The 25883-nt window shown below is 47.4% G+C and overlaps 1 protein-coding gene across 2 annotated transcripts in view; it reads left to right on the forward strand.

The window, feature by feature from the left end:
• Nucleotides 1-24833, forward strand: part of LOC128080887 (peroxidasin homolog) — a 44980-nt gene extending 20147 nt beyond the window's left edge. For both annotated transcript variants that reach the window (XM_052683659.1, XM_052683660.1), the window contains 19 exons: nt 1488-1559; nt 2946-3017; nt 4550-4719; nt 6054-6171; nt 7740-7909; nt 8366-8638; nt 8819-8935; nt 10485-10643; nt 12346-12458; nt 13524-13680; nt 14984-15092; nt 15646-15803; nt 17497-19000; nt 19523-19657; nt 20138-20346; nt 20994-21108; nt 21471-21564; nt 21993-22112; nt 23372-24833. In XM_052683659.1, coding sequence (XP_052539619.1) covers nt 1488-1559; nt 2946-3017; nt 4550-4719; nt 6054-6171; nt 7740-7909; nt 8366-8638; nt 8819-8935; nt 10485-10643; nt 12346-12458; nt 13524-13680; nt 14984-15092; nt 15646-15803; nt 17497-19000; nt 19523-19657; nt 20138-20346; nt 20994-21108; nt 21471-21564; nt 21993-22088 — 3841 coding nt within the window. In that variant the 3' untranslated portion in view covers nt 22089-22112; nt 23372-24833. The remainder of the gene's footprint in view (nt 1-1487; nt 1560-2945; nt 3018-4549; nt 4720-6053; nt 6172-7739; nt 7910-8365; nt 8639-8818; nt 8936-10484; nt 10644-12345; nt 12459-13523; nt 13681-14983; nt 15093-15645; nt 15804-17496; nt 19001-19522; nt 19658-20137; nt 20347-20993; nt 21109-21470; nt 21565-21992; nt 22113-23371) is intronic.
• Nucleotides 24834-25883: the final 1050 nt, after the last annotated feature.

Raw genomic sequence — 25883 nt, forward strand, 5'->3', positions numbered from 1 at the left:
AACAAAACCACAAAACCAACAAACAACCCTCTGAAAGGCCCATCTGTTTTCAATCTCTCAGGCAGGCATGGTTCCAGAAGAATTAGCTTTGCTCAAATCCTACTCCATTTTCCTGTACCCCACAGGCCAGCTTTTCAAGGAGAAGTATAACCCAGTTGATAGACAGTGTCAGGTGTTTTCCTCAAGGTCCAAAGCAATGACAGCAGATATCTCAAACTTCCTACAGCACATTTCCCTCTCCCCATGCTTGCTCCCCACCACAGGATCTGAGTCAGTGCACCTTGGTTCGTGCTCTGATAGCAAACCATGCATTGTCACCCCTTCCATTACAGATCAAACAGCCATGCGGAGGCTTAGGCAATTATTTCTTAATGCAGTCAGCTACAATAGCAGAACGAGTATTTGTAGATCCATGATTAATCAGTTTCCACTGTGAAATTTATGCCTGTGTAAAATCAGGGGGGGAGAGTTTTGGCAATGTTCAGAGTGCACTGAAATGCCTCTAAGGGTCAGGAACATTTCAGTTATGTTAGTCATGTCACAGCAGATGGGAAGAGGGAATCTCGGCTCTCTTGGTGTGTTGTTGCAGACCTCAGGTTTCCTTCCCTGATGGCAGAAGGTGACGTGGGACAGTGCAAGAGATCTCCTACACCTGTGGGCAGCAGCTCGCTTGGGATTTTAGTGGGACTAGCAATACTAACCTTCATTAACAAGAGCAGGGCTGTTTACATTGATGTTCCATTTAGATCATGGTATTCCAGCTGACTGCATCTCTGTTTTTGGAGAATGTGTTTTCTGTCTGCAGAAGCTGCATAGCCTGATGGCAGCAGGTTCTCTTGATGTTTCTGTTCTCACTGTGTGGACTCGCTTGCTGGGAACTCCTGTTAGCATTGCAGAGAAATGTATGCTGGAAGAGACCTCTGGGTGTCCCCAGTCTGACTTCCAGCTTCAAGCAGGACCAATTTCGGTTTTATCAGGTTTTTCAGAGCCTTTTACTACAAATGAATTGTTAGCAAACTCATGACCCTCTCAGAAAGGCTGACAAGTGTTTTATACCATGGCAATGTATTCCACCCCAAGGGGAGGCAGAGGCATGAGGGCAAGGTGTGCAACCATCCAGGTGTGGCTGGATGGGGAGCTGCAGCTGCAGGCTGCCTGTGGGAGCAGCTTTGTCCTCACACCTAACAATGCAACAGGTTCATGGTGATGGTGGTGGCTTTAGGTTTAGAAGAAGGGCAAATCTGACCTGCTCAGTATTTGCTGGAGTTTGTAAAGAGTGGGAGTAAATCATTTGGTATAGGGGAAATACAGCGCTGGTTATTTGTATGGGAAAGTTAGAGACAGTGAAGAAAAGGTTGGCTTCTGAACAGCATCTGCCCTGAGATGTGTGGTGACTGATTAGAGGATGTTGGTGCAGCGATTTGGAAAGATCTTCTGTCTTTCAAATTGAGATCTGTAACCTTGTCCTTTGCGGTTTTCTGTGGCAGCTACCTGCACTTCAACAACCTGGAAACCCTGGAGCCAGAGACGTTCAGTGACCTGCCCAAACTTGAAAGGCTGTAAGTAAAGATGTGACCTTTCATGTGAGCAAGGGGAGGGAAGAGGAAATAAACCTTTGTTTTCCGTATTTTGAAGCGAAGTGTGGTGACCTCCAAAATGGAGAGAAATGGAAAAAGAATCCTTAAAGATGCACATTATATGCACTTGCAAAGTAGGATGGTTAATGAGATTGGGAAGGGTTTTCTCGTCTTATGGTATGTTTCTATTTCACTAGGGGTAAATCTGTAGAAAGTCAATTTTATTCCAGATGTAAGGTCAGCATTAATCACTGCTGGGCAGTGTGGACAAAGTCACAAGGAAGTCTAACAAGAAAAACATGCATCCTACTTGGAAGCAGTGAGGAGTTAAGTTGTTGTGTCTCTAGTGCTGCTTGTAATGACTGTATAGCCATCGGGAAAGGGACACACACACAGATTCCTGCTCCATAGTGAAACCAACAGACACTTCTTTACTGCATGCAAACATGCCTTGCGTCTGTGCGTGGGGGGAAAACAAAACTGGGAGATCCAAACGCCCTCAGGATAAGTCAGATGTGGATCAGTCTGCCACGGCTGATCTCAGCCTCTGTGTTTGATCCAACAGAAATTCTGGATTTAAATTTCAGAGGAAGGTTTGTCAGCATCCAAGTTGGGCAGCTAGACTGTATGTGCCTGTACACGTGTGTGTGCAGACAGCTGTGTGCAAGTACACTGCTTTTGTATTTCTTTTTGGTTCCACCATCTACTACAACGAATTCTTACCTTTTGTAGATGGTCTCTTGTGAATATTGGATGTAATGAATAACTCAATTTTCTCCTTTAAGGAGGTTTAATTGTTCCATCCTGGTTGCCACTGGTGTGTTTCAGAGCAATCAGTGGTTGTTGTTTTTTAATTTTTTAACTGGAGAGTTTGAACTGGATCTGCTCATGGAGTTGGCTTAGTAACACTGAGTCTGGGGGTTGTCTGCTCTTGCTGGAGCCTTGCTCCAGTGGCTGCCCCATACAGCTTCCATGTCTTGTGCAGAGAGGAGAAGAAGGTCTCTTTCAAACTAGAGCTGACCCAGGTGCAGAAATCACAGGGTGGGTCTGATCCACAGGGATTTTGTGCCCTTTCTCCTCCCTTTGCAGAGCACGAAGCAGATTAACTTGAAGGTTCCAGTTTAAATCCGTGACATCACGCCTTGAGTCACCATTTCCAGTACACACCCGCTCTCTGCTTTGGTGTGCTGCACTGCACTCACAGACAAACTAAATCTCTGTAGCTTGTGGAAGCAAACACAGTAAATGTAAAAAGTGAGCTCCATCTTGGTGAGCAGCCTTTGTGCTTAAGCTGAGTTTTGACCCGGGATGTTACCATCTGCAATGCAAATAATGAATAATGTTTTGGCATGGGTTCTTCCATTGCAGATTCTTGCACAACAACAAAATTTCCAGGATTCATCCAGGGACATTCTCTCAACTGGAATCCCTCAAACGACTGTGAGTGAAAAACATTGCCTGCAAAGAGCATTTGTTTATCTTTGATCAGATGGCCAGGACCTGAGGAAAAATGTGCCTGGTTGGCAAAGCTTTCAGTTGTTGCACTTCTAAGTCCACTGTTAAGTTTATAAAACAGTTTTGGTTGGACGCAAGAGCTGATTTAACCAGTTAGTAGTTACTTCACACTGGTGTCTAATTAAAAGCTAGCTCTAATCTTCTTACAGCTCGCTAATGCCCCAGGTATGAGCATTCCTGAAAAGTCATCCCAACCCTCTGCAGCCCTACGTGCTCTGATCCCATAAAACATCCTGCAGAAACGTGGGATGTCCAGGCCGCACGTGGGATCTCAGTCATGTTTTCAGATTTGTCTTAACATGGAAGGAAAAAAAAACGTGCTCAGAGGAGTGCCACAGGTCTTGGTTCTCATCCCGGGAGGAAAAGCCCTGCTGTGTTGTTCCCATGTAACCTGACAGTCTCTTAATCTTGCATTTTGATTGCTTGTAACCCTTAGTACTTAGATTTGTTTGTCTTTTATGATCTGTGGAAAGAAGTTCTAAGATGCTTTTCTTTGGGAAGGGGGATAAAGCAACAAGAAACACAAAGAAATTTGGTGTTCTACCATGATTTTAAACTTCAAGAAAATAATGTGCTACTCAGTATCTCACCACAGCCCTCTGTGATTTCTGCAGGCAGGTAGAATGCTTCATTTTTTGAACAGAGAACAGCTCATGAAACGTTGTCTGCACATGTCAGAGAAAAAGATGTAGTGTCTATAAAAAGCCCTGTCGTGGCCTCGTGTGAAATCTCACTTTCTCAGATGTTTGTCCATTAAAACATTAGGCCTTTCCCTCACGTATTTATATGGCTAAGGCCCATCTACTATAAAACTGTCTGGGGAAGGAGACATAAGCTAATCCCCCAGCAGCCTCCTTATCCTTGCACGTAGCCCTGCACGTCGTAATGAGGTCAGTGGGAGGAAAGGCGTGGGTGCAGCTGGAGGTCACCAGTGCTCCCATTCGACATGTGCTGCAGCAATAAAAGTCCTTACAGCGGTGCAGAAATGCTACAACCTCTAGGATCAGATTGATTCCATGCACACTGAAATCATGGAGGTGTTGTTGCTGATTTCGGTGTGCTCTGGTAATGGCTTAAACAGGGGGATGCTGTTATTCCCATGTGTTACTCAGATGCATTGCGTCTTGCAGGCTGTCTGGTTGGTGAAAAAAGGGTGACCTTATAATGCATGTTGTGCTTTGTGCTCCTGCAAACGAGCTGCAGGATTGGATTTTAGCACTTGGGCAGTTAGATGTGCAACGCTACGCATAATTGGGTTTAATAGAACGATTTTCATTTGAAACTGGGATAGCTGACAGACGAAAGATTGTCAGCAAAATCACTGACTTGGTTGAGCACCCTATCTAAATGTTGTGGGAATGAACTATCTCAGATTCTGCTTTGGGATACGATCAAATGCCAGGCAGAGCAAGCAATTGGGAAGCTGGGGGCTGACATGCCTTCCCCTGCTCTTGCAGGCGGCTGGATTCCAATGCACTGCTCTGTGACTGTGACCTGCTGTGGCTGGCTGAGCTGCTGCAGAAATACGCCGAGCTGGGCAGCATCCAGACTGCAGCCACCTGCGAGGCCCCGCGAGAGCTGCACGGTCGCTCCATCGTCACCCTGACTGCCCAGGAGTTCAACTGTGGTGAGTGGGATGCAAAAACCTGCATGGCCTCAGGGCTGGGCTCTGGGCTTGGAACTGCTTTGTCCATCTGGGAGTGCTGGTGGGCAGTGGGCTGACCACTGAGCCAGCAGTGTGCTCAGGTGGCTGAGAAAGCCAATGGTATCCTGGCTTGTATCAGAAACAAGTGCAGCCCTGCATAGAGTTGAATTGGAACAAATGGGCTCATGATCTCTAGCACTTGGGAAGAGCAGAAAAGGTCTGGAGACAGCAGCTGGAACAGACTTGCTGCTATAGACTGTGCTGCACCATGAGCCATTGCTGCCACTATTGGAAATTTGTCCTGCTTTAGGCATGGGCGCACAGTGGGATGCCTGTCAAATCAGCCAGAGCACCTGTGGTGGGAACATTTTGCTGGCATTGGGCTATTATGCTGGTCTTGTGCCAGCTGGGGAAGACAAATGATGTATAATGCAGCATAAAGCCCTAACAATGCACAGAGCTGATATTTGAATCAGGATGGAGCCTGCTGGCATGAAGCTGACCCACCACTTCTTAGCAGATGTCAGCCAGCAGTGCAGGTTTGCACTGGTCAGCATTTTGTGTCACAGTGCTTTTGGTTCCCCATCAGCATCCTGGAGGTAGGTCACCAACTTGCAGCCTGAAGAACAAGGGCACAGGCCTTTCACTGAGCAAGGTGGCAGGTTCTCTCTTAATCTTATGAATAATCCAGCTGTTTTCACTGATCAGCATAGAGATTATTACACGAGTAAGTATTCTGCTGAAATGAGATCAAGTGCTTTAGACAACGTGCCTAAATTCCTTCCTATTTTAGCACATCCCTTGAATGTGTTTGGCTTGCTCAGTGCAGGCGTACATCTTAAAATGAAGCACGTAGTGAAAACCTCAGTTGAATAGGGTTGGCTCTATTCAGGGACATAATGAATGAAATTCTGTCAAAAAGGAAGCAGTGTGATTTGCAGAGAGCTGGCACTGTTCGGATGGAGCCAGCAGTCACTGAGAGCTGTGGGCTGCCAAGGGCATAAAAACGACCCGTGTGAGGATGCCACCAACTCTTTGCTTGTTCTGGGGAGCCAGGGGCCAACTCTTGATGAAGCTGCACATAGGGAGTTTTTGTGCCCTGTGTACCTGGGCAGAACAGGAGGCAGCTACTGGCACTCAGAATGGCCACAGCAATCCTCAATGGTACTCGGGCTTGGGGAGCTGTTCCACTGCTGGCATCGTTTTGCTGATGCTGGTAAGGAGTGTTGGGCTGGGTGCTGGTGTGCTCTGCCAGGGCCTGGTTGCACTGGAGGTGGTTTTGTGCTATTGGGTTGTGTGAAAATGTTCTTTTGCAGAAAGGCCTCGCATCACCTCAGAGCCCCACGACGTTGATGTCCTCTTGGGAAACACGGTTTATTTCACATGCAGGGCAGAAGGCAACCCAAAGCCTGCCATTATTTGGCTCCACAACAAGTAAGTGTCATACAATGAGCCGTGGGGTAGCAAAGGTTCCTACCAAGCCCTGAACTTTTCAGTGACTCCTGCAATTACAAAGGCTGTTTCACGCAGTGTTAAAGATACAGGAACAGGAATCCATTCCATGGATTGCTTTTACCTTCTTTTTAATGGTATTCTCTGATGACCGTGTAACCCAAGTTATCTGTATTTAAAATGTTTCATGTGTGTTGCAGTGCATTCCAAGAGTTTATAGCTCTCCTGCAAACATGCTCTGCGGGCTGAAAGCAATTGTCTTCTGATTAAAACAAAAAACAACAAAGTGTTTCACGTTGCTCTCAGCCTCCATATTTGCCATTTTTTAACTGCTGAAATGCTTCTTGTATCTGGATTTTTTTCTCACTGAAGGACCAGTGTGCTGGGTGTGTGCTTTTCTATTGAGGGGAAAATTACTGTGCTCCACTGAAAGACAGACCTTGCAGAGGTCTAGATGTATAGATGAATGTTCTATACAGCAATGCTGAATAAAAGTATGCCTATGCTAGATGCCAAATTTTCTGAGCAGTGCTACACAATAGAATATTTGGTGCTCAAGCAGTTACCCACTGAGGAAGTAAAGTTCCTGAGCTGCTTTACGAGCTCCTTGTCTGAGGGAGTTCTGAATAGGGGCTGGTTATTAATAAAAATGATCAATGTGTGCTCCTTCAGTTAACTCCCCACTAAGCAAAGTTTCAGCACAGAGCAAAAGTTTACGTCTGATTTAAGTCCCCCTGGAAGGAAGATTTTGCTGGGGAAATGCTGGCAGGCTCCCAAAAATAGCATTGTAAGAGGGATAATGATAATAAATGTTCAGCAAATGAGGTACGACTACAGTGAAGAGACATCAGAGGAATTAAATAAATGCCCAGCAAGCATGTTAGTTTGCATAGTGGATTCAGCCTTTGTCCTGGTGGGAGTGAGGTCCCCACTCCCTTCTCAATCATTTGCAGCCATCCAGGTCTCCTGCATGCTGGGATAAACGGGGTGCTGCAATGAGACCTGCAGCTGCGGGCTGAGCTCTGGAGACTGGAGCCATTGCAGAAAGAGGGAAGATGCTTCACAGCTCTTACATCCCAGACTGGAATCCAGGCTGCGGTGGGGTCCCGTGGTGCCTTTCTCAGAGGCTTTTGTCTCCTCTAAGGCTCTTGGGCCCACTCAAATAGGAATGACTGCACACAGTAACAATATGCATTTGTTATTATATTTACATTTAGTAAATAATAGGAGCAAGCTTTCTGAGCTCAGATGCATGGCAGTAGCAATAATGCTATTGCATGGGAACAGTATGCTCTCCTGATGGACTGTAAATGTCGCATGTAGTCAGCAGTGAGAGAGAAAATAGCTCATCCTGTCCAGGGAGTAAATCAGAGCTGGAGCTGGAGTTCAGTGCTCTAAATCATAACCTTTGCTATAAATGTCACGAAGTCTCAAAGCAGTGTCAAGGAACACCAATTTAATCTAATTCACGCGAAGCCCCCTGGCAGCTTGTGGGAAGAACACTCTGGCTTTCCCCCTTCCGACTTTGCCTGTCTGTGGCTGTTTTTCAGTAACGAGATTGACATGAAAGATGACAATCGCTTGAACCTGCTGCAAGATGGCACCCTGATGATCCAGAATACCAAGGAATCAGACAAAGGTGTCTACCAGTGCATGGCCAAGAACATCGCTGGGGAGGTCAAGACCCAAGAAGTTGTCCTGCGCTATTTTGGCACGCCATGTAATTGAACCTTGGGTACCCCTTGATGGTTTGGGAGTGTGGTTGGGGTTAGAAGTGGAGCTAATCTCTAAATCCTTACTTTATATGTGCCAAGTAATTCTTGGTGTGCTGGGGAGTAGAGTGGCTAATAGTACAATGCCATTTCTGGGGTGGTTCGTTCATGGGAGTTGGGAACTGAGAGGTTGGAGATTGGAGGTGATTTGGGAGCAAAGAGGAAATTTAGAGGCTGTGAAGAATTCTACAAAGTGATGGGGACGCAGGAGTGGGGAAATGTCAGCAGCAGGGTATGGGGAGGTTGTGTGAAAGAAGTGGGGCTGGGGGCAATGCTGAGGATTTGGAGGTCAGGGAAGAGCTAGATGGATGCTAGCTGGGCTGCATGGAGAGTCTGAGCAATTTCTGTCCATAAGCAAGCAGGCAGCAGGGCTCCTGGTTTCTGAAGCACTCATTTCCTTCCAGCCAAGCCCACTTTTGTGATCCAGCCGCAGAACACTGAAGTGCTGGTTGGGGAAAGCGTCACCTTGGAGTGTGGGGTCTCTGGGCATCCCCACCCTCGCGTCAGCTGGACACTTGGCACAGGCTCTCCTTTACCGCAGGATCCCCGCTTCACTATCACCAGCTCTGGAGGGCTCTTCATCCAGAACGTCACCTTCTCGGACCAGGGACAGTACAACTGCAATGCCAGCAATACTGAGGGATCCATCCGGGCGACGGCGAGGATCATAGTGCAAGGTGGGGAGCCCCAGGCTGGTGCCCTTTCTGGGGTGAAGTGCTCAGTGTGTGTTTAATCCCTGTGCATCGGGACTAGTTAATTTTTCATGCTCCCTCTGAGAATTAATCTGAGCTGTGCTGTGATTTGGTTTTTGGCTTTTTTTTTTATGCCTGCTGCTCAGTTACTACTTTCCCTTCCAGATTCTCCCAGGTTCCTCCTCATCCCCACTGATCAGACAGTAACCGAGGGACAAAGTGTGGATTTTCCCTGCTCTGCTGAGGGTCACCCCCCACCTGTGATTGCCTGGACAAGAGCAGGTATGGCCTCACTTGACTAGGGTTTTCTCTCTTTACCACCATCCACAGGGTATGGGAGAGAAGAGCTGTGTCGTAGATCACCAAGGATAATGTTAAGCACTGAGAAAGGCTGCCCAGAAAAGCTGTGGATGCCCCATCCCTGGAGGTGTTCAAGGCCAGGTTGGATAGGGCCCTGGGCAGCCTGACCTGATGGGGGTCAATCTGCCCACGGCAAGGGGTTGGAACTAGATGGTCTGTAAGGTCCTTTCCAACCGAAGCCATTCTGTGAGAACATATTCTCTTAGGTCATCATGTTGAAAGGAAGGAGTGTGCCATTTTTCATCAGCATGAAACTTAGAGAAATCCTTGAACATCCTCCTGCTGAGGCTTCTACCTCCTTTGGAAGGGCAGGGTCTGGACACCACCATTACCCAGCTCTCTGTCATTGCCATTGCTTTGCTTCTCTTGACAAGCACATAGCAGGAGAATGCTGGTCACTGCTGACACAGCTCTGAGCTTCCTTCTAGCTTAGGAAAAAGCACTTTGGGCCAACAGGTGGTGGTGAGCTTTTAAAGTCTCAGATGATTGTTAATGCTGTCTCCACCAGACTGATCCCATCTAGCACTTTCTGGGACAGAAGCCAATAATGCTTGGCCCAGAGGCCCTCCAACTTTTCCTTATGCTTCACAAGCCATAATTAATGGTATAGTGCCGTGGAGGATTCATGGCTATTGTATTCCAGCTTCCACAGCAATAGCCCTGACACGGGGTTAAGAAGGACCAGCTGAGATTCTCTACCACACTCTCTATCTCCTTTAACCCAGATCTCTGGTAGGGATGTGAAAAGGCCTCAGTGACAAGAAGTAAGATTAAGAAGGCAGTTTTGTAACCAGATTTGTAAGGTCATTTGGCAATGCAGCAATTAACCAAGCTTTGTAGCACCTTCATGTGTTACAGCCAGGACAAGAGGACAAGATAGGGTGGAGCAGAACTCATCCTCAGAGTCACTTCTGGCAGTGTAGGGAGGGTTCAGAGTCCTTGTGATATTTAATATTAATAAAGCCCTTATCTGGAAGAAGGTGAATATTTAAAGAAAAAAAGTCACCTAAGTTCTGACATTTTTGAGGAAGTTAATAAAATATCTATTTTGAATTTAAGTAGAGGAAATATTGGAACAGTGCAGTTTCTAAACTGAAGTCAGAATGCTGAATTAAGAAAGAGACAAATCCGTTTCCATGTATTTGATTAACACACATGGTTTGGTTAATTGAACACAGAGTTGCTATCCATCAGGTGTCAGGGAGCCTAAGTTCTCACTAAGTAAAGGCTTACGAGGAAATTAAAAACATACCATCTCCTTCCCATTGCTTAGACAAGACAACTCCATCATCGTCCTGGGTGTGGGAAGAGCAGCATCTGTCCTGTTCCCCTCTTAGCAAGATGAAGGCTGTATTTCATGGTGGCTGATGGCACGTTGGGGACGACACGAAATGTTGAACTTGTAGATACACCAGTGATGGGAGGAGAAAGCTGAGAAGCAACAAACTAATTGAGGTGTTTGTTGGAGCAGGGGGACCGCTGCCGAGCGACCGAAGGCACAGCATCCTCTCCACGGGGACCCTGCGAGTAATGAGGGTGGCCCTGCATGACCAAGGGCAGTACGAGTGCCACGCCATCAGTGCCATCGGTGTGAGGACCCTGCCCGTGCAGCTGGCCGTGACCCCGCGGGGTAAGCTGGGGCGGGGGGAAGCTCAGGCTGACAAATGGCTCTCGTTAAGTTGATGTCGTGGTGAATAAGGCGATCGGGGAAGTGTGGGATGGGATTTTGCTTTTGCCAGGCTGCAGAATTGAGGCCACCAGAGCTCCGTCAGTGGGTGGGAAACTTGAAGGAAGTTTGCAGAGTGCCGAGATTTGTGAGTTGGAAGGAGCTGCTTTGGTTTTCCTTCCTTGGAAATTTATTGAGCTGTCAAGAAAGAGTATAACCGTGGGAATGAAATCATCTGGGGAGGGCAGTGATTGGGGGAAGGGCCTGTATGCACCCCACGGACGCCGGGCAGAGCTCTGTGACCAAGGAGTGGCTTTGTACTCTAACACCCATCAGATGAGTTCTGTTAGCCAACCAGTTTGGGTGAGACGTGGGGCCCTTCATTGTGTTTGGAGCTTTTAATAAGGAAGCGATTTTGGGAAAGGAAAGGAAACCAAAGGTTTCTATTGGAAAATTTACAAGTTGTGTTAATTGAATTCTGAGTAATATTTATTTATTTAATTTGGGCCTTCCTATGGAACGAGTTGTGAGATTCCTTTTTTATTTTTTATTTTTCGTATTGAAAAATTCTAAAGAAAAACACCTGGTTCCCCCTCACCAAGGCATAACTCTGGCTCCAGGGGCATTTATCTTAAACGTTAGCTTACGAGGTCATAGGTTCAGCCTAAATTTAGGTGTTCTTGAATATTAAGCCTTTGTAAAAACACAAGTCACACAGGAATGTGTTTTGATTTTCTTTTTTATTCCCATATAAATAATCTTTCTACATGAGCAAACGTTCCTGCTCTTTCACAGACTTGACAGAATTTTACTGATGGTAGGCTGGGTGGAAGGAAACTAGAAACATGAAATTAGTTATGCTTAATGAAAAGGGCTCGCAGACTATTTTAAAAGCAGAAAGATCAATAGAATGACTTGATGTGACCTAACACTTGCCAGGTGGCTTCATCTGGTAACTCCTGAATCAATTCATAATCATCACTTCAGCTACTGCACCTCTCCTATGCAGAAAGGTTGAGGGAACTGGGCTTGTTTAGCTTGGAAAAGAGAAGGCTCTGGGGAGACCTCATTGTCGCCTTCCAATACTTGAGGGGAGCTTATAAGCAAGAGGGGGAATGGCTGTTTATGGGGGTGGATAGTGATAGGATAAGGGTAATGGTTTTAAACTGAGACAGGGAAGGTTTAGGTTGGATATTAGGAGGAAGTTTCTCACTCACAGGGTGGTGAGGCACTGGAACAGGTCGCCCAAGGAGGCTGTGGATGCCCCATCCCTGGAGGCATTCAAGGCCAGGCTGGATGTGGCTCTGGGCAGCCTGGTCTGGTGGTTGGCGACCCTGCAGACAGCAGGGGGTTGGAACCAGATGATCACTGTGGTCCTTTTCAACCCAGACCATTCTATGATCTTGCCTAGAAAGTCATTTAATGGAAGATTTTAAATGACAGAGAAGCCAGCACATTCGCATATAATTGCCCCAAACAGAGATGCACAAGAGTAGAAAGTAATGAATGTAAATGATGGAGGGCAGTCGTGGAGAGACAGAGAACACACTTGGGTTGGGAGAGCCCTTGCAACATCACAAAGAGCCATTTTCCCAATGGTGAGATGCTTTGCACGTGGATTTGTTTTCCTTCATGCATTTACTTTGACTCTCCCCTGCGCCTGCAGTGATTCCTGTGTTCCTTCACCCCCCACAAGACGTGGTGGCAGAGACAGGCCAGGATGTGGCCATCACCTGCGCTGCCCAGGGGGACCCACGGCCCACCATCACCTGGGTGAAGGTAAGGGGCACTGCACTGCCAGACCAACATTTCAACTATTTTGGGTTCTTAAACCCTTTAGGGTTTAAACCCCTTTTAGGGTTTAAAGGAAACATTGCTATTTCTCATGCTCAAAGCCTTGCAATGCACATTCCTGTTTTCTCTTGCTCTTCTTTCCAAAGAAGTAACATAAAGCCAGTGACCTTTCAGGATGTTAGGGATGCTTGACTGAACTATTCCCAGAGAAAACTGCAAACTGATTATTGTTTTCCTAAGTAGTTTTGCTTATTTCCAGGATTTCCACTGCTGGAACTGGATGGTGCTGGTTGGCTGTAGCTTAGATGGGACAAAGCCATGATCCTTCACAGTCAGTCTGCAGCCTGGCTGCTCTTTTGAAGAATTTCGAAGAATTCATTAGATGGAGCTCTTCAGGCTTTTCCTTGCTGTGCCATAGCACTACAACTCGGGCCTTTCCTGGCTACCAGGACATTCAGGCATGCAACAGATTACAGGGGAAATAGCTTGAGCCTCATTTCTCCTGTGGAGATCTGTGGAGAGCAGCTTTCCAACAGTGGAGCAGGAGAGAGGAAGCATTACATTGGGCCAAGACAGTGAAAAGATGTTAAGGAAAAGAAGAATGAAATAAATCTGAAGCCACCAGCCAGGCTGAGAGGTGGGGTCGAGCACAGCGCTGCTCAGAGCCAGCAAAAACTGCAATCTACAGCCCAGAGCCAGAAAAAAAACCCTCGGTTCCAGGCTACCCTCAAAGTTATTTAGACTTATTCCTGCAGCACAGAACTTCTATGCCAGCTCATCTGTGCAGAGTGCAGTGCAATGGGTGCAGCACCCATGTCCTGCAGTGAGTGCTGGAGGCAGAGCAGGCTCAGGAGCCGAGCACGCTGTCCTGCTGTCCTCGCAGTGGCTCCAGGCAGCAGCAGCTGTCCTCGGTTGGCTTTCTGCTTTCTTTCTTTCAAAGAGCAGTGCTAACATCTGGTGGCCACATTGGCTCATCGCATCCAGTTCGCTGAAGGCTGGGATGCAGGGGAGCTTTCCCAGCACTGACACCGTTTCTGTCTTTTTGAACAGGAGGGGATTCAGATCACAGAGAGCGGCAAGTTCCACGTGAGCCAGGATGGGACTCTCTCCATCCAGGATCTTGGCGTGGCTGACCAGGGCAGATACGAATGCATAGCACGGAACCCCTTTGGCTTCACCTCCAGCGCCATGCAGCTCACCATCACCGGTAGTGTTACCTCCTCCTGGTGCTCCTTTTTGCCCTTGGGCAAAGCAAGGATTATGTAGTGTTGATGGTTGTACTTTGGATGAAAACTCACTTCTTTAGCATTGCAGACAGGTTGCTCACAAGCATGAAGGGGAGAACCTTCTTAGCATGTGCCAGCACGCTCTCACGTCTGACCCCAGTCTCACACACACGGGGAAGGGAGAGGGAGAACAGCACTGCACTGTTAGTGCAAAGCAGGGGCTTAAACATTCCCTCTGTCCCCAGGGACTGAGCAATAAGCCTCTGCTTTTCAAGCAACTGCTCTGTGCATTAGGGAAAGTGGAATGAATAAAGAAGAGCAGCACTCCTCTGCTGGTCAAAGCAGAGGTCAAGTGTGGCATTGTGCTTCATAGAGGGAAAGGAAGAACTGATGAGGGGCAAAAATGCAAAGGCGAACAATGAGGTTAACAATCTGAGTAGAGACCTTTACTCGAGCACGTAGGAATTACCAGCAGGAATAGTGAGCAGCTTATTAGGTGAAATTAATATCATTTTCAGGGACTGTATGCAGGGGGCTGAAAATAATCTGAAATCTCTTTCTTACTTGAAATTATTCCCGAGATAATTTCTGTGATTTATTCTTGGTTTGTACCTCATTTCCCAGCTGCCTGCTGCATACGCCAGTGCTCAAATAAAGACTGGTTTGCTTCGCTGTGAGAAAGGCCCTGCCTCAAAAAGAAAAATACATTTTTTAGGAATTTATCATTTACTTCTGAAGGTATTCAGGCAACAGCATTCATTTTTGTTTTAAAATGGTGGTGTTGATGCGCTAACACTAACGAGTTGAATTTGAAGTGTCCTACAAATAGAAAATTAACATTTAAGTGATGCCTTCAGATGAATGTCATGAATTCTAGAAATGTCCTTTGCGGGAAATAAAAGCATTATTTTCAGTTCACCCACTGAGATTTGTACATTTTCTTTTTCCAGTTTAACCACCAACCAAAGCAGGCGTTCATTTGCAAAGCTGTACAGGAACAGATTCTGAATGCGTGTTGCACTGCCATCTCCTGGAAACATCACCTCTTTTTCTTCTTAATTAATTAAATTTAAAATGAGAATTTAATGTAATTTCTTCTTTAGAATATCTGTTAGAAAAAAGACACCAAAGTTTAACAGTGGTTGAATTACCAATGGCAATGCAATTTGACCTGCAGTAGAGTTACTTTGGGGCCAGTCCTCAGACAAATTTTCTTCAGCTTGGAAGACAAATTAATATCCAAGTAAATGCACAGTATTTATTCTCTCTTTCTGCTTTGGAAAGCCACGGACGTCGGCCGGAGTGGTGACACATTTGTAGCCACATCCCTGCAGGAAGCCATCAGCAGTGTGGACCATGCCATCAATTCAACACGCACTGAGCTGTTCAGCAGGTAAATATGTGAAGGGCCAGGATCTCACATCTCATTGTGAGAGATGGGGAGCAGAGGCACTGAATGAATCTTTCTGAAATCTCGTTTTGTCATTGACCATCCGCAAATGAAAGCGACTGGATTGTCCAGGGTATTGAAGGTTGAAGCTGTACCATGTAGATGTAAGGATGTGCTAGGATTTCATAACAGGAAGGTGTTTGGAATCCTGGAAAGCACTGATATATTAATGGCTCTTCTTACATTACATACATCTACTGCATGCATTTTATCAACTGGAGTTGGCTCCAGAGACAGTACACAGAAAAAAATCATAGAATCATAGGATCACCAAGGTTGGAAAAGACCTAAAAGATCATCCGGTCAGCATAGTCATTTTGTGAGTGCAATTGACTTTGTGCAAGGGAAGTGGAATGCTGATACAATTCTTAGCATTTCCTCAATGAGAAATGTCATCTAAGAGAATGAAAACCCCTTCCATTTCTGTTCCAAAATTGCTCTGAGCGCTGTGTGTTTATTTTGATGTTCTTCTATCTCTTCTAATTCCTTGGGACAGACGCCCCAAGACACCCAACGACCTGCTGGCCCTCTTCCGCTACCCAAGGGATCCTTACACCATTGAAACAGCCAGGGCAGGTGAGATCTTCGAAAGGACTTTGCAGCTGATTCAGGAGCACGTGCAGCAAGGTTTGATTGTGGATATGAATGTCACAGGTAAGGGAGATTTATTTCCCTTTGTAATCACATGGGTAGAATGAAATTAAAATAACAGTGTGTAGGCATGCAGAAAATGTAAAAAGTCTTGTGCAATATTGTGCCCAAATGTCTCCATCGGTTATAGGTATGGTAAGAAATGTGTTGTCTGAGTTGCAGTTCTAAGATCTCATGGGTGTCATAACAGCCAGAGGGTTGTGTGGCTGCTGAACCAGCTCAGCGCTCAGGAGAGTAGTTCAGTTTTGCTAAACATTTCCTGATTGTCTATGCAGACATTAATGATCCCTATGAACATTTACCACATTCACCCATCTAACTCCCACAGCTTCGGAGAGGGGCAGAGCATCAGAGTGCCTCTGTGGGTCTGAGTTTTGGTCATAGAATCACGAAGGTTGGAAAAGACCTCCAAGATCCTCAAGTCCAACCCCAGCACACCCCACTGTGCCCACTGCCCTCATCCCTCAGTGCCACATCTCCACAGCTCTGGAACATCTCCAGGGATGGTGACCTCCCCCCACCTCCCTGGGCATCTGTGCCACTGCATCACTGCTGTTTCAGATATGGAATTTTTCTTAATATCCAAACCGATTTCCTGCCTTCCAAGTGGCAACAAGCAAAATGCTGAAAACTCTGGTGTGTTTGGATTCTGAAAGGGGATCTTACTCCTGATTTTTGCCATATGTGGTCTTTTAGGACTTTGACCTCCTAGCTACATACTCCCACATGTCCCAGCCACTCAGATTCCTCTTTTTAGGACAAGATATCAAGCACCACAGAAGTGGAACACCACGGTGCTGTGCTGGCCAGAGATCACAGAATTGTAGAACACCCTGAGAAGGCACCCTAAGGATCGTCGAGTCCAACCCCTGGCTCTGCACAAGACCACCCAAAAATCAGACTGTGTGCCTGAGAGCAGTGTCCAAATGCTTGTTGAACTCGGGCAGCTCAGGGCTGTGACCACTGCCCTGGAGAGCCTGTTTCATGCCCACCACCCTCTGGTGCAGAACCATTCTCTGATATCCAGCCCAAACCTCCCCACAGATCCCTGCAGAAATCTAAGTGCCCCGCAGTAGCCTTCCTGTGTTTGGACATTTCCTTTCATTGCACACTGCTACCTATATGTGTTGATCATTGTGTAGCAGGCATGTATGTTTGGGCCTGTAAATACTCTATGCCTGCCTGGATCCACTCCAGGCTGCAGGGAATCTCCCTGCAAGCTGCAGGTCAGGTCTGGGCTCATTGCCCTGCCAGTCTCTCCCTGTTCCTGCATACACCGCAGCATTATTCAGCACATCGCCGAGTCACCAGCAGCTTCCCTGCTGCTCGTCACGTAGTTTGGGTGATCAGTGGTGCTCAGGGTTGCAGCATTTAATCCAGAGAGATGTGAAATAATCCAGTGCTGACTGCAGAACCAGGAACCAAGCCACCTTGCTGTTTGGTCTGCCAATCTCAGCAGTTCTGATTTCCATCTTTGCACGGTTCTCATGAAATCCTTTTCCCTTTCTTTTCTTTTCTATGGGTCTGATATTATATTATGCTTCCATATGTTCTGTAAATCACATGTAGCTCGAAGATATGGTCCTCCCATGCCCGTTCTGGGAATCCCAGAAGCAGGCTTCCAACAGCACCCTGACGTGGGAACCAGATGGCACAGTGACTGGCTCTGACACTGCGCTGTTGGTTCCATTTGCAGGTTATCGTTACAACGATTTGGTGTCTCCTCACTACCTGAACATGATTGCCAACCTGTCTGGCTGTTCTGCTCACCGCCGCACACCCAACTGCTCCGATATCTGCTTCCACAAGAAATACAGGACCCACGATGGTTCCTGCAACAACTTGCAGCACCCAATGTGGGGCGCTTCTCTCACCGCCTTCCAGAGGCTCCTCAAACCTGCTTATCAGAACGGATTTAACCTCCCCCGGGGGTTTTCCTTGGCAGAAGATGCCAGGGACCTGCCCCTTCCCTTACCCAGGCTTGTCTCCACCGCCATGGTTGGGACTGAGACCATTACCCCAGACGAGCAGTTCACACATATGCTCATGCAATGGGGCCAGTTTCTGGACCACGACATGGACCAGACAGTGGCAGCCATCAGCATGTCCCGCTTCTCAGATGGAGCACCCTGCAGCCAGGTATGCAGCAATGATCCACCCTGCTTCTCCGTCCTGATCCCTGCCAACGACCCACGTGTCAGGAATGGGCGCTGCATGTTCTTTGTGCGCTCCAGCCCCGTGTGTGGCAGTGGGATGACCTCCCTGCTGATGAACTCTGTCTACGCCAGGGAGCAGATCAATCACTTGACCTCCTACATCGATGCCTCCAATGTGTATGGCAGCACCGAGCAGGAATCACGTGAGCTGCGGGATTTGAGCAACCAGAATGGATTGCTGAAGCGAGGGAGGATGGTGCCCAGCTCAGGGAAGCACCTCCTGCCATTTGCTGTGGGGCCTCCCACTGAATGTATGAGGGATGAGAATGAGAGTCCTGTGCCGTGCTTCCTGGCCGGAGACCACCGTGCCAACGAGCAGCTAGGGCTCACGGCCATGCACACACTGTGGTTCAGGGAGCACAACCGCATTGCTGCTGAGCTGTCTGTCCTCAATCCTCACTGGGACGGAGACCTCCTGTACCACGAGGCGCGGAAGATCGTGGGTGCCCAGATGCAGCACATCACCTACGCCCACTGGCTCCCCAAGGTCCTTGGGGAAGCAGGGATGAAGATGCTGGGTGAGTACAAAGGCTATGACCCCAACGTCAACGCGGGGATTCTCAACGCTTTCGCCACCGCCGCCTTCCGCTTTGGGCACACTTTGATCAACCCCATCCTGTACCGGCTGAATGAAACCTTCCAGCCCATCCGCCAGGGCCACGTCCCCCTGCACAAGGCCTTCTTCTCCCCTTTCAGGATCACGCAGGAGGGTGGGATTGATCCACTCCTCCGTGGGCTCTTTGGGGTTCCTGGGAAAATGCGGGTCCCCTCAGAACTCCTCAACATGGAGCTGACAGAGAAGCTCTTCTCCATGGCACACTCTGTCTCCCTGGACTTGGCTGCTATCAATATCCAGAGAGGACGAGACCATGGCATCCCACCTTACAACGACTTCAGGGTCTTCTGCAACCTCTCATCTGCACAGGAGTTTGAGGACCTCAGAAATGAGATAAAGAACTTGGAGATCAGGGAAAAACTCAGGAGGTACTGTAGCCTGGACTCAGAGGGATCAAAATCACTGGAGATCAGCTAGTGAAAAGCTTTTGCTCCTCCTAGAGCATCAATCAAATAACCTTCCTATCAGATGACCAGATATTGCTGTCCACAGACATTGGGATAAGTTAGTAGTTGTGGTTTGAGAATAGAGTAAGAGAAATAAGGTCTCTCCAAGTGATCAGGCTCTTTGTGAGCAAAATGTCATCAGGCACTGCTGTGCTTGGGAGCAGACTGAGCCTTGGAGCTGTTTTCCAGAGACTAAACTGCAGTGTACGTACTGGCTGCTATGAGCTTACTCTTTCCAAGACAGACCTTTATCCCAGTGTCTTTCAGATAACACCAAATTAGAAATATGTTCTAGATTACTTCCTGTTGTACGCATGCCTACAGTAGGATCAATTTTTTTTGTCTTTACATTTTGATAGTTTTAAATGTTTGTGGGGTTTTTTTGTTTGTTTGTTTTTTTGTTTTGTTTTGTTTTACGTATATATGTGTATATTTATCCTTCAGCTTATATGGAACTACCAAAAATATTGACCTGTTTCCAGCCCTGATGGTAGAGGATCTTGTCCCTGGAACCAGAGTTGGACCAACGCTGATGTGCCTGTTAACAACACAGTTCAGAAAGCTGAGGGATGGAGATAGGTATTATCATCAAAGTCAACTCAACATTCTGTTTAGGGAGATTTGCTCCCTGTGAGGAGCGAGGAAGGAACAGAACTTGTCATTTTTGATTGTTCTTTGTCTTACGATAGCAAGAAGGGTCTCCTCTGTTCAGGACTTTGTCACAGGTACTTTCAGTGTGTGCATTCATGCACACACCAATTCCCTTTCCACTAAGAAAGTTCTTGAGTTCTCAGAACTCGAGAGAATATCAGCTTCCTTGTGATTCCCAATTTGCTCCTTGTGCAAGTGCCTTGAGATTCCCCTGCACAGGGCTGTAGGTACGGGTGGTCGCACTCTGCAGCTCACAGGGATTCCTGGGTTCACAGAACTGAACTTTATGTTCACAGCTGCCTGATAGCAGAATAAAAGCTCCTTTGGGGTTCTGGGTGCTGCCGTGCAGATGTAGAGGATCTCATCTGCCATCTTCCTCTCTCATGCTGTGATTACGACACCCCACAGGTTTTGGTATGAGAACCCAGGAGTCTTCACTCCGGCGCAGCTGACTCAGCTCAGACAGTCGTCCCTCGCTCGTGTCATCTGTGACAACAGCGACCACATCCAGCAGCTCCAGAGGGACGTCTTCCGTGTGGCATCGTACCCACAGGGCATGGTGGGCTGCGAGGAGATCCCTGCTGTGGACCTTCGCTTTTGGCAGGACTGCTGCGAGGGTAGGGAGCAGGCTGTGCCAGTGCTGCGAGGTGGCACTGTCACATGCTGTTTCTTTTTATGTGAAGGGTCAGGAGCTGGTTTCATGAAATTAAATGCATCGAATCTGGCCAAAGGTCCATCAGGGCCGTTCAGGGCTTCTCTCTCTGGCAGCTGGTGCATAGGGAGTGAGACTGAGCAGGATGTGGGCATGGTGACCCCATAACCAAACTTACGTGTTTGAGAGTCTGCAAGGCTCCTGCATTAAACTGAAGATCCTACCATAGTCACTTTGTGTGATATTCTGGCTGCAAACACCCAATAAGACATAAGAATCTATGCACAATTAATCTCCTTCATTCTGCTGTATGAGATGCGTAAAGGCTGAGTGGTGAAGGAGAGCAGCACTGCCCTCCTCATGTTTCATTTTAAGCCAAATGGCTCTATTTTATACACAAGTGCTAACACAGGCTTTCCTTTCCTTGGTCAAGTATTGGCACAGGCTGCCCAGGGAAGTGGTGGGTCACTGTCCATGGAGATGTTCAAGAACTGTGGAGATGTGGCACTGAGAGACATGGCTAATGGGCATGGTGAAAGGTTGGGGTTGGACCTGGGGATCTTAGAGGTCTTTTCCAACTTTAATGACTCGATTGTTTGTTTCCTTCCCTAGATTGCCAAACACGTGGGCAATTCAGGGCCCTTTCTCAGCGGTTCCGAAGCAAGAGGTCTCCTGGATTCAGCTACCCTGAAGAAAACCCTGCCAAGCACAAGCCTGCCTCCCCCAGGTGGATATTAACACTTTCAACCTCTGTTCAGAAGTGTAAGAAAAGTTTTTAATTACTCAGGCCATTCATGCCTTTAACACTGGCATTTTGCACAGCAGTGTTTTACTAAGTAAATGCTGAGTTTGATCAAAGTTATCCAACACTTTAGCAGAGAACAGGATTCTGCTTTTTAAATATTTGGGCAGATCAGGGTACCACTGAGTGGCTGTTTAACTGACATCTCTTGGAAGACAAAACAGTAGTTGGGCCCTTCAGCACCCATCTTGTTATATGGAGGCTGATGTTGGAGAAGGCAGAATCATTCTCTAATCCAGGAAGTCAACGTTTCTGTAATTCCTTTCCCTTTTCATCCCTCACCCCAGAAATGAGGCGACTTCTCCAAGCTCTTCTTCCAGAGAGAATCTTGAGTCCCTTGTGGCTGAACTGGAGAAGGCAGTCACTTCCCTACGGAAACAGGTAAAACTGTGTGCCCCAACATTCATCTTCCATGGAGTCAGCCTGAGAGCAGGACTTAGCTGTTTGCTATGAGTAGTTTCTGTGCCCTCCAGATCCAGGTGCAACCGCTGGATGCGAGTAGCCTAGGATCACAGGAAACTAACAGCTCATAAAGAGTTGGGAGAAGATGAGTTTTTTGTGCTCAGACCTCAACAACTGCAGGGGAAGCACAAGTTTGAGACTGAAAGTGACTCGAGCTAGCACTTTTTTTTCTTGTATTTGGGACAAGTTAAAGAGCACTGGCCCTAGAAGATGTGGTTTAGTGGTAGGACTTGGTAGGTCAGGTTGATGATTGGACTTGATCTTGCAAGTCTTTTCCAACTTGAATGATTTTATGATTCTGTCCAATAGTGAAGGCTCTACTAAGATCTGCTTTTCATCCCCACCAGGTGCATGTACTAGAGAGCCAGCTAAGGTGGCACCACAGGAACACCAGCACGTATGAACAGGGGAAGAAGACTGGGGACAAACGGAGAAAAAGTTGACTGTATTGCCTCCTCATATATGAGGTCAGTGTGTTTGTTCTGGGCTAGGGTCCTGCAGGTGGCTCAGTGCTTGTGGAGGGACAGTTGTGCAGCCTTCATATACAGAAAAGACTTGCAGTAAGGAATGGAGCAATCCAGTAATGAGTTGGATGAGGTAATAGGCTTAAATGCAGCAGGTTAGACACCATTTCTAACAGTAATGATTAGTGACTCACCAGAATGAGTTGTCTGGGGATCTTGTGGCATATCCATATCTGGAGGTCTTTTAAGAACTGGTTTGGCAAAGATGGGGAAATACATAAGTATAGGACTTATGTGGACTGGGTGAGGTGTCTGAGGTTTATTCTCCAGGGATGTGGGTAGCTTTCTTCTAGCAACACTTAATGCCACAACACCAAACCCAACAGCCTCCAGAGGACCTCTGTGGGGAGAGAGAGTAAGAAGTGCAGTGATGGAGCAGATGGACTGGTTCCTCCTCAAGGTAACGAGGACATCTTGGCACATGGAGCAATCCATTATTTGCTTACATATTGACAGAGATTTCCCCCTTGACAACTGAGTCACTTTGCACCTCTGTGCTGAAAGCATCAGTCCTATGTTTGCTCGACTCCAGCCAAGGGAGCGAGGCTGTTGTATTTCTCAAGTCAGTATAAGCACCTTCCAGCAGTGGCAGAAATCTGCAAGACCTCTGGTTCCCTGTGTTCAGGATCACAGTGAGCACAGGTTGAGTTCCCTTCCATGGATATCCCTGCAGCCTTGAACAACTCGCTGGAACCTGCCAGTCTGGAGGAGGTGGTTGATAGTTTTTACGTGTTGCAAATTACTACTTCATGGACAAGAGGAGTTATGCAGAAGCACTGCCCTGCCAGGCAGTCTGTGCTAGAAGAAGCATCCACTGGAAGTTAGATTAATGAGGAGGGCACACCAAGGCTGATCTGTGCTGATAATCTCTGTGGAAAAAGGAGAAGCTTGTAGACCGCCCATGCCATTTTCCAGCCTGATTTGATATGTGGGTTTCTACACATTTTCCACTTGAATACCGATCCTATTCAGAAATTTGACAGCCATAGGCTGCACTGTTACCCACACGAATTGGCTTTTCTTTGACATCATTTGCAGATCCTTGAAGAGCGCTGTAGGGGTTTTACAGGGTCCCCCAGATCTATTTGTCATTGTAAAGGATTATTGCTGTTCTTGTGCTGCAATCACACGTGCCTCAGGCACAATACAAATGGTGATCTCTGCCTCTCACAAAGTTTTTTTCTCTTTTTGTGCTGTTCCAGGTGTCTGGTGATCTGTGCTCTTGCTCACCGTCAGCCAGTCCAACCCATTCTTCAGAGGCTCCAAGCAACCCATGAGCCCCCATGACACCCTGCCACCTCCTGTGCCACCTCTTGTCCCAGAACATCTGTCCTTCTGCCTGTATTGAGCCCTGCACTGCAGCCCCTCAGCCCCTGCACTGTTCCAGCCCTTGTCAGCCTCTAGGGATGGGCTCTGCCACCACCACACTGTCCTGCTAGATGGTGCCAAGATGCCACTTCCTTCCACCAGTCCTCAAGAAATGGAGGATAACTGAAGCTGCCTTAGATTCACCATTGTGCCCTTCTCCTCTTTTCATCCATCTTTGACATCATCTTCCTACCCCTGGTCTGAAATGTTAACTGAAAGAATTCATTACGAGATAAAACCTCTCTCAGATGCACTATCTTCAAGCCAGGAAACATCTGGAAAAATCTGTATGTGGTTTGAAAAAAGGAAAATTGAACAAGCATGAGATACTCTAATGCTAACAGAAAGACCAAAAGGAACCTGAGGGCCGTGGAAAGCATTGTGTGGGCTGGGCTGGGTCCATGCCTGCAGCAGTGAGCTGGATCCAGAGCCTGGGGAGGTCTTGCAATTGCTTGGGTGCTTCAGGACAAGCTGTGGCAGCCCACCATGCTGAGGCCTGCTGCTGTGCTTTGCCACCTGATTGGTAATGGGTGGCACATCCTCAGTGCTGTGACCCTATGAGTGACCTCCCATTGCTTGCCTGGTGCTCAGAAACATTTTCTTCAATACTAACTGCATTCTCCAGGGTTCTGCCCTTCTGAGGTTTAATTGGATTTATGTTTCTCTTCCTTTTTTTTTTTTTTCTTTAACTCCCAATGGCTCTTCACTGGAAGATGTGTTTTGAGTGTAAATGTAACAGGACCTGCAACAGAACCTCTGATAATTAGATGTAATGGGCGCTCTCATTAGTGAGGGGGAGCTGCTGGTTTCTGTCAATTAGTACTGGAGAACACGATGTGCAGTATTTGACACACTGATGAATGCGAAGTGCTGCTTGTGTTTATTGCTCCTAGGTGCTCTGCAACGAAACCACGACTGTGCAACCAGCTCTCCTGAGCTGGTCTTCTGGTTTCCTTGCTCTTTGGAGGTGCTTTTTAGTGGTGCTAGATCTGAGGTCCCTGTGCATCCACCACAGCCACCTATGTGTGGGCAGATTGGTTCTTAATCCATCTGTGTAAGCCAAGCACAGGAGCTGAGAGAAGATACTTGATCTGTTTGATAGCTGTGCCTTATCTTTTTCACTTTTCCTGTGTCCTCCCACCTGCCTTCCCCAGTGCAAGGACCCACATCTTTTATGAACGTGCTTTCCCTCATCTTCTCCTCCTTTTTTTAGGTGTGTGATAGTACCAAGGGGATTCAAAGCAACAGAGATGCTCCTGGAACTTAATAGGAAAATAAAACAAAATAGGAGAAAAAGGTTGTGATTTCTCAGCAATTTCCTGGCGTGGGACTCTGAGCTGTGTGTGCATGTCCTGTGCAGACAGAGGCTGCAGTGATGAGTGTGTGTTATGCATGTCTGGTAAGCTCAGAGGCAGCATTTAGTCCTCGGGGATGTTTGTCACATTGAAGTACTCTTTCATTTAGGTGCAAATCAAGGTCCAAAGCCTTGCGTGTTCTCTATCAGCTGCACTTGTCTCTTGCTTGTACCACCAGAGAATCCAATCTGGCAGAGGTCAATAAAGGTAAATCAGTCTCCAGTCTCCTTCTGCAAACCACAAGTTTACCAAGTCCCCATTCAAAGCAGCAAGACATAAGTGGTTGGTGCTTGATCTAATCAGATAATCTCTCTAAATGCATAAGTGAGCAAGGCTTCTCCTTCCCCACAGAGCATGTGCAGCCTTGGTGCAGCCTTGTCACTGGGGCAGCTGCCCCTTTGCTCCCCATGTGTTGCAAACCCTGAGCTCCATCTTCCGTTCCTCTCCCCGGGCTGAGGTGGGAAAAACATGCAAAAATTAAACATCAGTTCATGCCCCCATCAGCAAGGCTGTGAGCAGGGGAAGATCTGGCGGAATTGCCCATATACCCAGGTGTTATTTTGCAAAGAATGTTTTGCTGAAGACTTGCTTTTCTCTCCATCCCCTCTGTGCAGCAAGGTGAGACCATTACAGTGAATTAATCTGTTTTCTTTATTTGTTTTAGAGAACCTCTTTGAAAAACCCATATCCACACCCCTAATGAACTCCCCCCAGCCATGACAGCAGGGGAGGATCGAAATAACAAGCTCAGGGCCGGGAGCTGAGTTCCTGGGGGAGCTGCTATTGCCGAGCACTGCCAGGCACAGAACTCCCACTAATTAGATGGAACAGTTAAGTGACAAAACCCACGCAGGGGTTGCTGAGGGGGCTGGTGGTGGGATTTGTAGCAGAGTGGATGTTCAGACAGCTGAAGGAACGCAACCCACATGCACTGTGTGAATCTCCATCCTTTGCTGGGGATGAGGGCCCAATGCGAGGGGCATGGAGGCAC

The sequence above is a fragment of the Tympanuchus pallidicinctus genome, unplaced genomic scaffold, assembly GCF_026119805.1.
Source record: "Tympanuchus pallidicinctus isolate F22 unplaced genomic scaffold, pur_lepc_1.0 scaffold20, whole genome shotgun sequence".
Taxonomy (NCBI): domain Eukaryota; kingdom Metazoa; phylum Chordata; class Aves; order Galliformes; family Phasianidae; genus Tympanuchus; species Tympanuchus pallidicinctus.